General features: G+C 32.8%; 1 protein-coding gene across 8 annotated transcripts in view; it reads left to right on the top strand.

The window, feature by feature from the left end:
* Positions 1-16,894, top strand: part of AKAP9 (A-kinase anchoring protein 9) — a 144,201-nt gene that overhangs the window by 14,253 nt on the left and 113,054 nt on the right. For 7 of the 8 annotated variants that reach the window (XM_074340714.2, XM_019716663.3, XM_019716652.3 and 4 more), the window contains exons 2-7: positions 3,073-3,330; positions 6,053-6,097; positions 11,822-11,875; positions 12,237-12,401; positions 13,201-13,356; positions 14,200-14,397. In XM_074340714.2, the coding sequence (XP_074196815.2) occupies positions 3,073-3,330; positions 6,053-6,097; positions 11,822-11,875; positions 12,237-12,401; positions 13,201-13,356; positions 14,200-14,397 (876 nt within the window). The remainder of the gene's footprint in view (positions 1-3,072; positions 3,331-6,052; positions 6,098-11,821; positions 11,876-12,236; positions 12,402-13,200; positions 13,357-14,199; positions 14,398-16,894) is intronic. The other variant, XM_019716634.3, reaches the window with a different exon arrangement.

The raw sequence follows: 16,894 nt of genomic DNA, 5'->3' as shown, positions 1-16,894 counted from the left end.
TTATTCATGCCCCGGTCAGGGTAAGATACTTGCTTGAGATCTGAATCAGTTTTGAAAGACAAGTGTATGTGGACATAATGGCTTACCGGTAAATCTTACAACTTATTTCCATGCCTACGTATGCTAACATTTTTATAATTGGCTTCCAAAGGACAAACACAGATGGCTATAGTCTGAATATTCAGCATGTTTTAGACTAAATGTTTTCCCAGTAATTTCAAGTGTATTATTTCAGTATCAGATGATTAGCTGATTGAGTAGTTTCTGATACTTGCTTATCTGTTAGCTTGCCATTTTTCAGATTTAAAATAAAAAGTTTGGATAGCTGTAAGAAATGAGATTTATGAAAAGAACTTGTTTCCTCTCTCACATTTTTATAAAACAAAACTCTTGCTAAAAAGCTATTGTAGGCATTATTTTTGAGAATTTTTGTGTTGTGGTGGGGAGGCTGGTAGAGGAGAGAGATTATGGTGAGAGGGATTATTTTGTGTTTTAATTCATTTCATTGCTAATTTTAATTCTGAGACCATGGAACTTTTTTATATGGTAGAATTAGATATGCCTTTTATATCATCTTAATTCTCAGGTTCTGTAGGACAGCGCTTAAAATGATTGCTTAGTAGTGACTTTAAAAGATAAATTATCCATTTTTCACTCAATATGCATTTATTAAATTCTGCTCTAGCCTTTGTGTATATAGCAGTGAGCAAAAGTTCTTACCCTCATGGACTTTACCTTCTGGTTAATTGTTCTGAAAAAATAATATTACCTCATATGCTCAGTAACCAGCCTAAAACAATGTCTTAGTTATTTTATGCCCTTAGAAGTGATTTGTTCTATTACGGAACCATTCAACTTTTTGTTCCATTTCTGTTACTAACTTTTTCATTTTTATTTTTTTAATTAAACTATTATAAAAAGGTTATGTAATTGCTCATATAAATAAATATTAAAAATAAATTACATACATGACCTAACAGTTGAAATTTTAAACATAATCTTCATCTTTGTCTTGATATCCTCTGCTGCCTGAATATACTTTCTAACACAAACAACATGGAATTTTAAGAAGTTTTAGAAATTGAGCATAAATATCAGGAATGTCATTATTAATATTTTTCTTGGTTTTGCATTTTCTCTGAGGGATCTTTTTAAAATCATGCGCCTAGACTTTTGATTCTATTTAAAGATAATACATAATGGTATTTCAGTTGGTTTATTTTTAAAAAGGAATCTGCTGTCCCCCAAAGTAGTTTAAATGCATTCCAGCAGCTTAATAATGCACGAATAGAGGCAACTAGTCTTGCATCTGTTCCTTAAGCAGACATGAGATGAGGTAGGATCACTGGCTAATTGCTAAATAACTGGAGGGAAAATTTTAATGTGATATATTTTTATATTCTATAGGTCAGTGATTAGATAGTTCTGACTTATGAGTTAGACATCCTTATTAAGTAAACACTATATACTTTTCTTCCTCTATGGCAGACAAGTATAAAATATGCTGTATGTTGTTCTGTAGGTTCTGTTATTTGTCATGTATTTTGATATCAACATTATTATTAAGATTGCTTTAATACTTTGTACCATAAGAAATTTACTACCTTTGTAATTGGTCTAATTAATAGTTATACAATTAATATGTTGCTAGTATATTTCCTCTTTTTAAGGCACAAGGGGCTTGTACATATTCTTATGCTTTGTTTCTTTCAGAATGATCAAGGCTCTAATTAAATTTAGGAATCGGTGGTTAGTAGTTGCTTCATATAAAATTTCGAAAATTTGTTCCATAAAAAAAGAAATTTCAAATGAGCATAAAGAAAAATACCAGTAATCACAAATCCAGAGATACACCAAAGCTATTATGGTTTTATTCTTCTAGAATTTGTCTATGTCTATGTATATAATGTTATTAAAAATAAAGCTAGTTTAGAATGAATTATTGAAGGCTGTGAGCCTGAGGCTTGCCTTGTCTTTGTTAGATGAGATGCATGTAATTTTCCTTTTAGTAAGAAAAAGACGACATTGCAATATTATTTTATACCTACTGTGTCATAAACATCTTTATGATTAATAATGGTTTGCATTAATACTATTTTAATTGAGTTAATCCAGTGTTGCCCAAGTATGTAATGCATACTTCTGATTTTAAGCGGTGTCAGATATTTTAGGTGACATCCTAATCCATTATTAAGTAACATTGGATAGTATTGTAGGAAAGTTTTTACCTTTTTAGGTTTCTTTTAAGTTCACCTGCTTATGATAAGCTAAAAGCCTATTTGATGCTCATATATCCTTTATGCCTCTCTAACACATACCTGTTTCTTTTGTAACTTTCAGTAATATCTAACTAAAATTTTAATAATGTAGTTTTATTTTGCATTGTATTCATTTCTGTTTACTATTTTTTTTTAAAGAAATCACAAGTGATACTGGCTTTTAATTTATATCAGGGATAGAAAGTCTCCTTTTAAAATAAATTTAAGAAATGTACGCTAGTTAAAACAGGTTAAGTAAATGATAAGTATAGGTGGCACTAGGATATGACAAAAATTCTGATGACTAAGGGATGGGAAGCACTATTGATTGATATTGAAATTATTTCTAATTTTTATTTCTAAGGATGTAGTGATGAATTGTATAGCTAAATCTTTTTGCATGGACTAATTATATTTCATATAAATTAGCAGAAGTCCCACAAATTCTGCTAATCAAATGTATTTAGAGCTCTTGTATTTTCATATAACCTCACATCCAAAGTTTACACTCTTTACCAAACAGTGAGTGAGAGTGCCTATTATTCCTTATTCTACCCAACTCTGGGCTAATTTTTTTTCTTTAGACATGACATTTTTAGTTCTTCTCAATATTTGAATAGCATTCATTTAGAAATCCTTAATTTCTTTGCAAGTCAGTAGTTAGAGACTGTAACAATTGTCCTTTATTTTGTCATCATTTTTGTGATAGTTTGATCTTTTAAAGAAAGTGACTCCAAAGCTGCTTTTTCCTTAGTGGTGATAAAAATAAATAAATTTATCTTCGACAGTAATGACAATCTTTTTTTTTCTGTAGCTTGCCCAGTTTCGACAAAGGAAAGCTCAATCTGATGGGCAGAATCCTTCTAAGAAGCAGAAAAAAAAGAGGAAAACTTCAAGCAGTAAACATGATGTGTCAGCATATCATGCTTTGAATGTTGAGCAATCACAGAGTGATGAGATGTACACGAATAGTTCTCAAAGAGTAGCATCAGCTGTGACTCCTGAATCCACAATAATGAAAACTTTACACGGTGGAGAAGTGATCAAACATGACCAGGTCTTCTCTGTTGAAGTAAGTATTCATCCAGATTTTTAAACATTAAAATTTTAAGTGGAAAGTAGTTGTAATGACAACACTCATTAGCACCATGTGCAGTTTTTGTGAGCTTGATTCAACAAACATTTATTGGGCACCCAAACATTTAGAATTGAGCAGTAAGGATACAAAGGTAAGTATGACAGTCTCTACCCATTAGGAAAATCAATCTAGTGGGGAGGGCAGATGTAAGATAGTCCGTGGACTCTGTCTGCTTAGAGATGTGCTAACAAATGTGCACATGGTACCGTAGAGTATCATGATTTGGGGGAATGCCCAAATCAGCCTTATGTGGTTATTTAAACAAATTTCTTGGAAGAGATAATGGAACTGAGCTTTGAAGTATAATTTAGAGGAAAAGAAGTAGGGGAGGCAATCTCTGTGCAAAGAACCAGCAGTCTCTAAGATATGAAAATGTGATGTGATTTGGAAGCCATAGGTAGTTTAGTTTTAGATGGATCACAAAGTGATGGGAATGGGATGGTGGTGATGGTGAGGGGCAGGAGGTCGCACCTGGCCCGTAGGAAGTTCTCAGTAAGTGCTGATTTTCTTCCTCCCCATAGTGGTGTGATTTTTCAGAATCAGGAGATGAGGGAGATGTTAGGAATGGATTGGGATGGCGGGTAGAGTGGAGGAACCCCCAGCTAAAATTAGTAGAGAATGATGGGATGCTTAGGAGGAAGAGTTTTGGACAAGGCAGAACTATAATTTGGATTGTGTCCTTGCATATTTATTTAGGAAACAGATTTAGATATCTAGGGATTTGAGCTTTATGCAAGAGGGCAGGGTGTCAGTAGAGATTTGCTGTTCATAAGTGTACCTTTTTGAGTTTTTCTTACTTAGAGTTTGTTGAGCATCTTGGATATGTAGATTAATGTTTTTCATTAATTTAGGAAGTTTTTGGCCATTGTATTTTCAAATATTCTTTTTGCCCCTTTCTCTCCTCTCCTGGGTCCCCCCATTATGTATATGTTAGTACTGTGTTTCTCCGAAAATAAGACCTAGCCAGACCATCAGCTCTAATGCGTCTTTTGGAGCAAAAATTAATATTATATATTTATATAAAGATAATTAGATAAAAATATAAATATAATTATATATTATTATAAGGCTGGGTCTAATATAATATAATGTAATATATTACCGGGTCTTATATTAATTTTTGCTCCAAAGGGCGACACATTGGAGTCTGGCTAGGTCTTATTTTCGGGAAACACGATATGTTTAATGTTGCACAGATCTCTGATGCTGTTTATTTTTCTTCATTCTTTTTTTCTTTTCCTCAGACTGGATAATTTCAAATGAACTACATTAAAGTTTGCTGATTATTTCTTCTTCATTCTCAGATCTGCTGTTAAGCCCTTGTAGTGAATTTTTCATTTCATTTGTTTTAACTCCAGAATTTCTTTTTGGTTGTTTTATATACATTCTTTTTTTTTTGTGTTGATATTCTCTATTTGGTAAGGCATTATATTTATAATTTTCTTTAGTTTTTTAGGTATTTTCTTCAATTATTTGACTATATTTGAAATAATCTAGTTTAAAGTCTTTTTTATTAAGTCCAATGTCTGTTTTTCCTCAATTTCTATTGACTGCTATTTTTCTTGTGTATGGGCCATACTTTCCTTTTTCTTCGTGTATCTTTTAATTTTCTGTTGAAATCTAGACCTTTTATGAAATGTAGTATGGTACTTCTTGTGCTTGATTTAGTTTAAAGATATGTCAGTTCCACAGTTTTTAGTACACAATATGCATTTAATCAATAGCTATTTAGAAAGCATAAATGAATGAACCCTGAAGCCTTCTGTCATGAAAACAGTTTAGATTTAAAAGAGCCATATGGGTTAGGAACCACTGCTACAGAATTTTAGAATAGAGGTAAGGCTTATTTCTGTTCCTGGCATCAGTTACTGTATCATAAAAGGAGGTAGACTTGGAACTTGATCTTGAGTGATGAATAAAATTTCCCTAAGTTTAGATGAGAAAGGAGACACTGATGGTTCATATTTGTTGAATGAAAAGGTGAAATAATGTGGGTCTCTTTTCTCATTTGTAAATGAAAATCTTAGATGAGAGGGAAAAGAGTGAAAGCAGTGAAAATTTAGGTTTCTTCCTTGACTCTTCTTCCCAGTACAGTACTTCTAAGCTGAAGGCTGCTTGGGGAAAAGAAACCACTCACTTCACACCCAAATCCCAGAGATGTAAGGATGAAACAAGAATGTCTTAGAAAGTGCTTTGTAAGCTGAAAAGGTGTTAATAACACAGGTTGTTATTTTTCTTCAAGTTGTAATTACTTTTCTAACATCAAGATTTGATGACTTCTTTTTGAAGAAATCGAACTCTTTTTTAGTAATATTTTAGGACTTTTTATTTCCTAAAAGAGATACAAGAATTAGAGGGATGATACCTTAATTGGTGCCTTTGTCTTACAAATGATTTGTAATGTATACAAGATCCAGTGTGAATGTACTTCTTGATACTTTTATATTTAGAAAAATCCATAGTGTTAAATTTTAGGTGCATTATTTAGCCATTTATAATCAGAGTGAAAATTTTAAAGATTTGCATAATTTTTACTATATTTTTAGTGATATTTTTATATGAGTTTTCTATCATAAGTACCAATAGTAATAGGTTAATAAAGTATATTTGTGGGCGGAGAAGACCTTAATATAATTGGTTTTTACTTTTGTTTTAGCCGGAAAGTGAAATTTCAACCACAGCAGATGATTGTAGTTCAGAGGTAAGACTAAATAATAGTATGATTGAGATTTTATGTTATTCCTAAAACTATTATTGATTATTAGTACTTTATTTCTTGCAACTCACATGCCTTTGTATTTTTATAAATATAATAAAATATAGCATAACATAACATAATATAAATGACCTAGAATACCTGAAGATAGTTTTTCTGATGTATCTGTTTTTCAGATTATTAACTAAGGTCTTAAATCTGTATGTATAGCTTGGTTTTTAGATGAAAGCCTTGTTTTAGTTTCTAGGAGTGTTTGATACTGGGTTTCTAGGATACTTGATCACATTATAAGGTATCCATATTTACTGCAGTAAATATTTCATAATAAAGTCTGTTTCATTTTGAGTAATGCTTTTTATAAATCCTTAACTGCTAGTTAATTATATAAATTCATTTGTTGAAATTAATCTTGCAATAGTGGTTGTTTTTTAATTTAGGTGATAAAAGCTAATGTCGGCATTGGCCACTTTAACAAAAATGTTCTTTTGTTATCGTTTCCTTATTGTCATAGATATGATTGTTACTTCTTTGGTCCAAATTTGAGGATGTGGAAAACTATTTGTTACTCTGAATGATTCAGTAACTCAGTGTATTCTATAAGTTTTGATGTACTGTAGGTTTCTAATAGAAAAAGAAAACTTCATGTTCTTAAATTTCTGTTTTGGATAACTAATGGGAGTAAAAACTTGAACAATTCAAAAATTTAATGTGTTTAAAAGCTGGGAATATACTTAGGAGTAATCTGGACAGGAAAATAAATACTGTGTTTCCCCGAAAATAAGACCTAGTCCGACAATCAGCTCTAATGCATCTTTTGGAGCAAAAATTACTAGAAGACCTGGTATTATATTATATTATATTATATTATATTATATTATATTATATTATATTATATTATATTATATTATATTATACCTGGTCTTACAGTAAAATAAAACCAGGTCTTCTGTTAATTTTTGCTCCAAAAGATGCATTAGAGGTGATTGTCTGGCTAGGTCTTATTTTCGGGGAAACAGTGAAAAAACAAATAAATAAATAGGTGCCCAATTTAGGCTACATAAAGTTGCCTCTATGGGAAGTATCTCAATTTAAAAATTATAGCATGTAGTTCATAGAATCTGCCCTTGTGATTTGAAATTTGGGGTTTATATATGAAAACACTGCTTTTTTGTTTCTGTATAATGCCTTAATTCTTATAGCTTGTCTTTCTTTATTGAAAGTTTTGAGTGCTTGAACTAGCTGTGTGTTTGGGGTACCCTATGACTCCACAAAGTGCATTTTTTCCTTTACCCCAATGTGAACTTTTTATAAGCCAGGTGGCTACAGGTCAGACCATCTCATACATGCCTATGAAATCTGGTTAAAATTTCATAGCCATTTTCTCACTTTAAGATAAAAGACTGAAATTTAATTTTCATTATGATTTGAAAGCTAAAGACATTAAAAAACTTAATTTTCATGTTCTCTTTATGAAAATATGAAGTAATAATATTGGAGATTCTGTTATAAAATTTTTTAGTTTAAAAATCTGGTGGGAATTATGAGGTCCAGAAAAATACATTGCAACTATATATCTGTGATACCTACTTAAATACGATGTGTTTCAAAGTAAGGTACACGTAGTATTTAAATATAAGTCCTATAAATAAAAGTTAGTACATGTTGACTGTGGTTCAACTATAAGAAATGTATTTTACATATGTGTGTGTAATTTTGTATATTTGTATGTATATAGTTACATATACGGGACTTCTCAGCTGTGTTCACATTTTCAGGAGGCAGAAGAGTCATCAGTAGACCAAATGTATAAACCAAGGAATAAATCTCAGATTATAATACTTTTCACATTGGCCTTCTTAAGGAATTGTCTTTCAATAATATCCCCCCAAATGAAATTCCTTTCTAGGCAACACATACTTTATTTTATAAGTTCACCACAAAATGCCAGATTTGCAAAGTTTATTAATTTTGCGTTTATGTAAATTTTGTATTTGCATATCTGGTTTGCATTTGAATATTTTAAAATTTCAAAATTACATAGTTTTAATCATAGGCCACATCTGTATCTTGTATTTTGTCTATATATCACTGTTATTTTTCTGGTACTTATTTAGGGAAATAAGGTGATATTTGGATCCAGAAAGACCTGTGTTTAAATCTCAGCTTCATCACCTCTGAGCTGAATTTGGGCACTTAATCACTTAAATTCTGAAACAGTTTCCTTTCCTGTAAAATGGGAGTACTAATCTCTACCTCACAGGATAGGTATGAGGGTTATTTGATAGTGTCTAGTATGGTGTTTGGTATATAAAAAATAATTAGCAAAGCCTCTTTTTTTTTTTTAAACTCTTTTCAGTAGAAATATGCTTTTCTTCACACTAAAGTGTATATGAAACAGGTGAGTGATAAGAATTCTTTTAACACATTCTCGGGAGGATTTCAGATTCTGATTATATATTTAGTTAGAACTCAGTTTGGAAATTTTACATATATAAATATGGTATGTGCTTAATATTCTTGACTTCTGTGGCTAGTATACTTGTTGGATTGAAAAATGTGCTCAGGCCTAGGAAAAAATTAGATTAATTTTATCCTATGACCTACCTTCGATCTGTTCTGTATAAATATACTCGTATATCCAATTACATGTATATATTAGGGAAGTAGATTAAATTAAAACATACTCTTTTATGAATTAATTTACATTATACATGATCTGTTGAGTCCTTGATGAAAGGACATTTCATATCCAGAATGCCATATTTACATGATTTAAAAAAAAATTTTTTTATTGGGGAATTTTGGGGAACAGTGTGTTTTTCCAGGACCCATCAGCTCCATGTTCAAGTCATTGTTTTCAATCTAGTTGTGGGGATGCGCAGCTCAGCTCCAAGTCAAGTCATTGTTTTTTCAATCTAGTTGTGGAGGGTGCAGCTCAGCTCTAGGTCAAGTCCTTGTTTTCAGTCGGGTTGTGGAGGGCGCAGCTCACTGGCCCATGTGAGAACTGAACCAGCGACCTTGGTGTTATGAGCGCTGGGCTCTAACCATTGAGCCAACCAGCCGCCCCTACGTGAAATATTTTTATTGATACCTATTGATCAGAGTTATTTGTAGAAAGTGGGGAGTGCTACAGGCACCATAGAGACAAGACAGGTAAATAAATGAATGGTTTGCTATGTGTAGACAGATGAAATGTTAGGGCATACAATTTCATTATGGATTTCATCTGATTATTTAATATTTCCTAACAAAGGTGCTTGTATGATATATGACATTTATGTAATTACTGGCTGGAGTTAGAGACAGTCTATAGCCATAAAGTAGTATCAACTTAGCTTTTCAACTTTCACTTGTTATTTTGTTTTGTTTTGTTTTACTTCATTTCATTTTCTTTTTCTGCCTCCCTGCCTCAGCTGTGTTGAGGTATAATTGGCAATTAAAAGTGTTGTATATATTTATGATATATAGAGTGGTGATTGATATTCAACTTTGACTTTAAATGTATGATCTTAACTGCATTAGTTACTTGGCTCCAATTCCATGAGTCAGCTAGGAGTTGAACACCTGTAATTTTTATGAACTTTTATGAACCATCATATCCTTCCTATTTTTTATTAAAACATCCATTGTTGTTTCTTAATGTTTGCACTACCAAATTAAGTATAAGGATAATGTATTAATCATAAATAGTTGAGTGAGTTATGTTTTTAAATTAATGTTCACTGAAAGGAAAAGTTTTGTGTGAAGGTCATTTTATAGTTTTAAAATAAAAGTGATCTTTCTTTGATTCCTTCTGAATAGCAGTATAGTATTTTTACGAGATGATACTTACCTCTGCAGAACATTTTAAAATTTAAAATGTACCTCACTTGTACTTTCCCAAATCTTGAAGTTGTCTCTACAGATTAAGTAAATCTGTGAATTCAGAAAATATATGGGAATAGACTAAAGGTTAAATAACTGTGACAAGTGCCACAGTAAAAAAGATCATTAAGAGAAGTTGATCTTTTCTGCAGTTAATGGAGTCTATTAACCTAATTTACATGTTTCAAGTTCTTAATTTTCTTTCACATTATGATTTACCAATTATAGTGTTAGAAAGCTAATAATGCAAAAAGAAGAGATAAATGCTCTACCCTTAGGTATCAGTAAAATAATTGTTGCATTAAAAAATAAAATAATCTATTGCTAAATATTAATGGTCCTAATGTTGTGTTGATTATGCGTATTTCTATTCTAACTTTGAAATACGGTTTTAGTTTAGTTCTGGTGAATAATCATTTATTACCTATTTACATGATACTGAATGATTAAAATTTATTAATATTGACAAGATTTTTATATTTATTATAACATAATTAAGTTTTGAAAACAGTTGCGTAGTATTTTAAGTTTATATATGTGAGTTAGTCTAGTGTAAAATTTGATTAAATTAGTGAGAAATTAAGCTTAATGTTGGCTATATAATGTGTTAGATACAATTAATTACAGTTAACTAATTTATGTTACAGTGATATCATCCATTGCTTAATATTACATTTGAAGACATAAAATCCATTTTGTTACACTGTTACTATAAAGTAAAATTTTAAGACACTTATTAAAATGCGTCATTTCAGAATTAAGAAAAGCTAATTGAAATTTAGGAGAATTTAATTTGAAAGTTATTGCAAGTGACTTGGTAGTAATAACTTTATAGAGGTCGTACTCCTGTTTTCTGATAACTTTCACAAATTTCAATATTGTGTTACCATAAAGGTGAAACGTTTTTTTGGTTTTTGTTTTTTTTACTTTAGCTTTGTTTTTCAGAAATTAGGGGAAAAAACCCCAAAGGAATCGAACTCTGATAAAGAACTCTTGATTAGGATCTTCATTTTTTAAAAGTGTTGTGGTCCATATGGATCTAATTCTAATTCTGGGAGACTCTATCTTACGTATTTCAAGAGTAAAAACATCATTATCTTGTATTCTATTGACATAGAATTGTGAATAATTAACATGTGAGGAGGAGTGAAGTTCCTTTGTATACTCTTGCTGGTAGGAAGAGGAGGTTGTTAAATACATTAATTGATCTAAAATTAGTCTCACTCCAGGTCAACCCTGCAAACATATTCTATCAGTCATTCTTCTTCCACAAAATGCCTGAGCTAGAGACAGGCTATAATATGTTATAGAAAATGTCCACATTGGTCAGGGTTGATACGTACGATAGTACTACCCCCAGGGGAAAGTTTGGGGGAGTGTTCCTCACTTTTTCATCTCCTCCTACAACTTGACCTGCTTGCCAACCTTCAATTAATTTGTACCAGTAAACAGTTTGACTTTAAAATTAATAGGACTTAATTAAAAAAACCAATTATTTAAATGATTTCAAGGCAGTATTTTGTAGAAGAGGATTCAGTAACTTGAAGTTTATAGTTATCCTTCTGAAGACAAAATAGAAACTGCACTTGGAACTTTAAATCACTTAAAAGATAATGTATACTACAGTGTCTTTTGCATTGTAAGCACTAAATGTTTGAGGAATGATTGGCATTTGAAATGGTCATAATGTTTTTTAGATACTTGAAAACTATATCTGTTTCTGCCAATGTGACATTTTCCCTACACGTAAAAGAGGCATGAATACAGTTAGCTGATATATAATTATTAGCTTTAAATAAAATTCTGTTTAAAATCGTAATATATCAGGAAATTGTTTTTATACAGGTAAATGGTTGCAGTTTTGTGGTGAGAGCAGAAAAGCCTACAAATTTATTAAGGGTACAGTATTTAAAACTACTCATGATACTAATGTTTTATGCTATTTAAAACCATCTGGCTTACTAACAAAGCTTTTTCCTGCATGTACTTCTTTCTGTGGGTGATGTTTAAATGCTTTTAATGGTTTAACAAAACAAAATTATCCGCCTTTTGTTGTAAAACTCAATTGTAATAGAATTTGCAGATAACTTGTTCTTGCTCTTGAGGTACATAACACATTAACAACAAAGGAGCTTGCCATACCAGTGAACTCCCAGGTGATGAGTGATGTTTTAAAGTGGACTTGGCTTTGAATATTTGACTAATTCTTCCTGTGAAGTGTTGTTTGTACTGAATTATTCAAAATCTTGGATTGATTTAGGAAGAAGAATTTGGTGTTGATGATTCTTATTCGGAACATGGAACACAATACAATCAGACCCAACTAGAGATGATGGAAAATGAACTGGTTGGCAAACAGCATGAGATTGAAGAACTGAACAGAGAACTGGAAGAAATGAGGGCCACTTATGAAGGACTGCAGCAAGTATGTTTACCTTACGTGTCTTGTTACTCACAAAAACAAAAATAGGAAATTTGAATGATAGTGTACGTACATTCTTTAAAGATGGGGTTTTTAAATGGTAACTTAAGGTCAATTCATGATACTTATCCTTATGTATATATCAAAACCACCTTCCTTAAAACTAGGATTTCATTAACAGGTCTAATAAAACGTGGACTCTTTTATTTTACTTTATGGGATAGGTAGGCTGAAATCACTTTAGTAGAATAGACGTTTTTGTAATCAACCTGCGAGAAAATTATTGTGCAAACCACATCAAAATACGATGATTTAAACTCATTAAAAATGTCAGCGAGTCCTTGTAAGTGACCACTGGTGGTTAAAGTGACGTGTTGTTTGTCGCAGTCAGTTATGAAAACAAGATGAAATAGGACGTTGGTGAGGATAACACAACACATTTCACTTTTATCCTCTCCAGAAAAGAGTGAGATTTAACTTGTCTATGATGGTGTTGCCCAGGAACAGATGGAAGCATCCCTGAATATAAAGGCACTGTCCTTCTAGAAGTAGATATATGGATAAGTCAGACCTAATATGTTTTGTTTCTAAGTTCAGATAATTTTTTAAAGGTTGATTTGGAAGTGAAACCAATTCCTGCAAGCTAATAGCTTTCAAATGCGAAAAAGGTTGCTTACAAATTGTAATGATTCTGCCAATGAGTTGTGAATATCATATTTTTGAAGAACAGTTACCTGTAATAATGATTGATTTGTTAAAAAATAGAAGTTTAGCACTTACTAATTTCACTGATGTTTTTTAGTTACAAGAATTTGAAGCAGCCATTAAACAAAGAGATGGCATCATAACCCAGCTTACTGCTAATTTACAACAAGCAAGAAAAGAAAAGGATGAGACAATGAGAGAATTTTTAGAGTTGACAGAACAAAGTCAAAAATTACAGATTCAATTTCAGCATGTAAGTATTAGTAGTAGAACCAAATTTATTAGATTGTTAGAAAGGAATTAATTTTTTTCACACTTTCCACAACCAATTTAAATTTGTTTAAAACCATTTGCTTATTTCATATTATGTTTGGAAAACTAGTTCATACCTCTTGTTATATTATCCAAGAGTTTAATTCATATTTCTTGCATAGTTTCTTTCTTTTATTTCTTTGTATTTTGAAATCCTACAAAACTTTATAAGTCTGATTGAGTGTAGATTTGCAGAAATTAACATATAGTCACATCCTACCTTTGCCAACCCTGGTGTGATTTTATTTTAGTCTCAAATGGTAACTAGACTGAATATAGTCCATTTACCTTTAATTAGAGCCCTAAGAGTCTTAATTATATTAATCAAGGTTTCTGATGGGGAGTAACAGAAAATAAATTGAGATAGCTTAAGCAAAAGGGAGGAATTTAATGTAAGGATGCAGGCTTATCTTATAGAAGTCAAGGCAGAAATACCACCACGCCTCTGAAATGGACTGGGATCAGAAACTGGAAAGTCCTCAGGAATCCAGGAAGTATTGCCTTTCAGGCCGCATTTCTTTCAGCATGTCTGCCTCTGTTACCTCTCTCACTAGACTACTTTCTCTGCTTGATCATGGGAAAGATAGTCTTATTGGTTCAGTTTGGGTAACATGCCCACACTCATCTGGTCAGCCATGGCAGTAGTTTGATGGGGTCTCAAGCCTGTGAATTCAGCACAGTTCCCAGAGAGCAATTGTGAGCCAAGTAATACCCCAAAAGATGTCTATTCCTTAGTGCCGTCACTGCAGAATTTAATACCTTGTGATTTCTTTCTGTTTTCAAGTTACAGGCTAGTGAAATGCTGAGAAACAGCACTCATAGTAGCACAGCTGCAGATTTACTACAAGCCAAACAACAGATTCTTACTCATCAGCAGCAGCTAGAAGAACAAGACCATCTATTAGAAGATTATCAGAAAAAGAAGGAAGACTTCAAATTGCAAATCAGTTTTTTGCAAGAGAAAATTAGAGCGTATGAAATGGTATGTTTATTTTAAAGAAGTCAGCCAACTTGCAGCAGCTTTACAATTAACTTTAGTTTTGTATGTAAATATTTATCTTGTTATGTACATGAGTCACAAAATTTTGTAATTAAGAAAAGCTCTTTCAGTTTCTAAAATTTATTTCAAAAGCAATTAGGAATCTTATAATAAAAAATGTTAAGTTAATACTCATTACTGAGTTCCTTGAAAGTGACCGGCCTATGTTAAACTGAGTTTTCAGGAGAATCTAAATTTATAACCAGAATTTCTGTCCCTTTTTTTTTTTCCCCATCTAAAGGTATTTCTACTGATTTTAGGGGTGGCTGGTTAGCTCAGTTGGTTAGAGCGTGGAGCTAATAACACGAAGGTTGCCGGTTCAATCCCCACATGGGCCGCTGTGAGCTGCGCCCTCCTTAAAAAATAAATAAATAAATAAAGGTATTTCTACTCATTTTAGACGTGGTTATGAAATTCTGAAAATATTTTCATAACAGAATGAAATTATATGGATTTTAATTAGAAAAAATACAGTCAGTTCTCATTGTTCGTGGTACCGAGTTTCCCCAAAAATAAGACCTAGCGGGACCATCAGCTCTAATGCGTCTTTAAAAATTACTTAAAGATTATTTAGACCCGGTCTTATTTTACTATAAGACCAGGTATAATATATAATATAATATAATACCGGGTTTTGCATTAATTTTTGCTCCAAAAGACCATTAGAGCTGATTGTCTGGCTAGGTCTTATTTTTGGGGAAAAGGTAATTATATTTTATACAATTGCCTGGGACAATTATTTAGCAAATAAGTTCTCTTTGGGGATACACACATATACATAACTCACAGATTATAATCTTAAATCCTAAAAACAGCTCATCCTGGTAGATTATATTTTGTTTACTTTTCAAAAGAGAAAGTGAGGTTCAGAAGTGTTAAGTGACTTGCCTGAGGCCACCCCAGTTACCAGAGTTGGGATTCAAACCCAGTCTAACTGGCCCAGGGTCAGAATTTCTTGCACTGCAGGGTCTCTGTCCTCTCAGCACGAGAGCTGAAACAAGAGGGCCGCCTTGTTTGTCGTCAGCTGGAAATACACGTGTCTATCACCTCAAGGATTTTGACACTCCGTGCACTTCTGAAAATGACTACAAGTACTGATTTGGGGGTTAAAAATCTATTTTAGCAGGTAGGTGAATTTGCAAATACAGACTTTGTGAATAACAAGGACAGACTATACATATAACAGTACTTTTTATAAACTTAGGAGGTTCTTCTGCCAGAGGTTGAGGAGTTACCAAGACGAGTATTATTTGGTTAATATAAAAGTGTTAGTATTTATTTATTTTTATTTTTAAAGATTTTATTGGGGAAAGGGAACAGGACTTTTATTGGGGAACAATGTGTACTTCCAGGACTTTTTTCCAAGTCATGTTGTTGTCCTTTCAGTCTTAGTTGTGGAGGGTGCCGCTCAGCTCCAGGTCTAGTTGCCGTTGCTAGTTGCAGGAGGCGCAGCCCACCATCCCTTGTGGGAGTCAAACCAGCAACCTTGTGGTTGAGAGCCCACGCTCCAACCAACTGAGCCATCCGGGAGGCAGCTCAGCTCAAGGTGCCGTGTTCAATCTTAGTTGCAGGGGTCAGAGCCCACCATCCCTTGTGGGACTCGAGGAGCTGAACCGGCAGCCTTGTGGTTGAGAGCCCACTGGCCCATGTGGGAAATGAACCAGCAGCCTTCGGAGTTAGGAACACGGAGCTCCAACCGCCTGAGCCACTGGGCCTGCCCAGCTAGCATTTATTTTTGTTCACTTGCTACTAGGCAGGATTCAAAGCATTTTACACATATTAACTCATTGACCCATTACAGCAACCTTATGGGGCAGAGGTACCATTATCACCTCCGTTTTACAGATGAGGACACCATGGCAAAGCAAGATGAAGCAATTTGCCAAAGTACATAGGTACTAAGTTGGTAGAACCAGATTTCAAACCTAGGTAGTCTGACTTCAGATACTGCTCTTAGGAAAATAGGAAATACACAAATTTAAGATATTGGAATTAAGAAATGGATATACTTTACAACCAAGGTAATTTCAAAATGCTTATGTAGATGTTTATAAAATACCTGTTTTGTACCAGGCCCTTGCAGGATACAGTAATGCTTAAAATATGCCCTTTTCTTCACTGGAACACATGATTTAGCAGGGCATATACACAAAACAATAAAACGAGGATAAGTGTAGGTAAAAGGGTGTTGAAAGTTCTGAGTAGGTCTGGCTTCATAAAGGAAGCGATTCAGGGTAGGCTTTAGGGAGGAGGTGATGTATGTTGGAACAATCACTTTTTAATTGTATTTTGTTTCCTCAGCAGTTGGTATAATGTGTGGCACATAGCAGCTACTCAATACTTATTTGATAAATGAGTAAATTATGACTCTAAACTGATAGAAATGGGGGGGACAGTTTAGACAGAGTAGAGTGTGCCTAAAGACCCAGACTAATACGTG

The sequence above is a fragment of the Rhinolophus sinicus genome, chromosome 4 (assembly GCF_057876585.1).
Source record: "Rhinolophus sinicus isolate RSI-liver-muscle chromosome 4, RSI-T2T, whole genome shotgun sequence".
In the NCBI taxonomy this organism is placed as follows: domain Eukaryota; kingdom Metazoa; phylum Chordata; class Mammalia; order Chiroptera; family Rhinolophidae; genus Rhinolophus; species Rhinolophus sinicus.
Note: the sequence above shows the minus strand (reverse complement) of the source record. Positions and strands in the feature narration are given on the sequence as shown.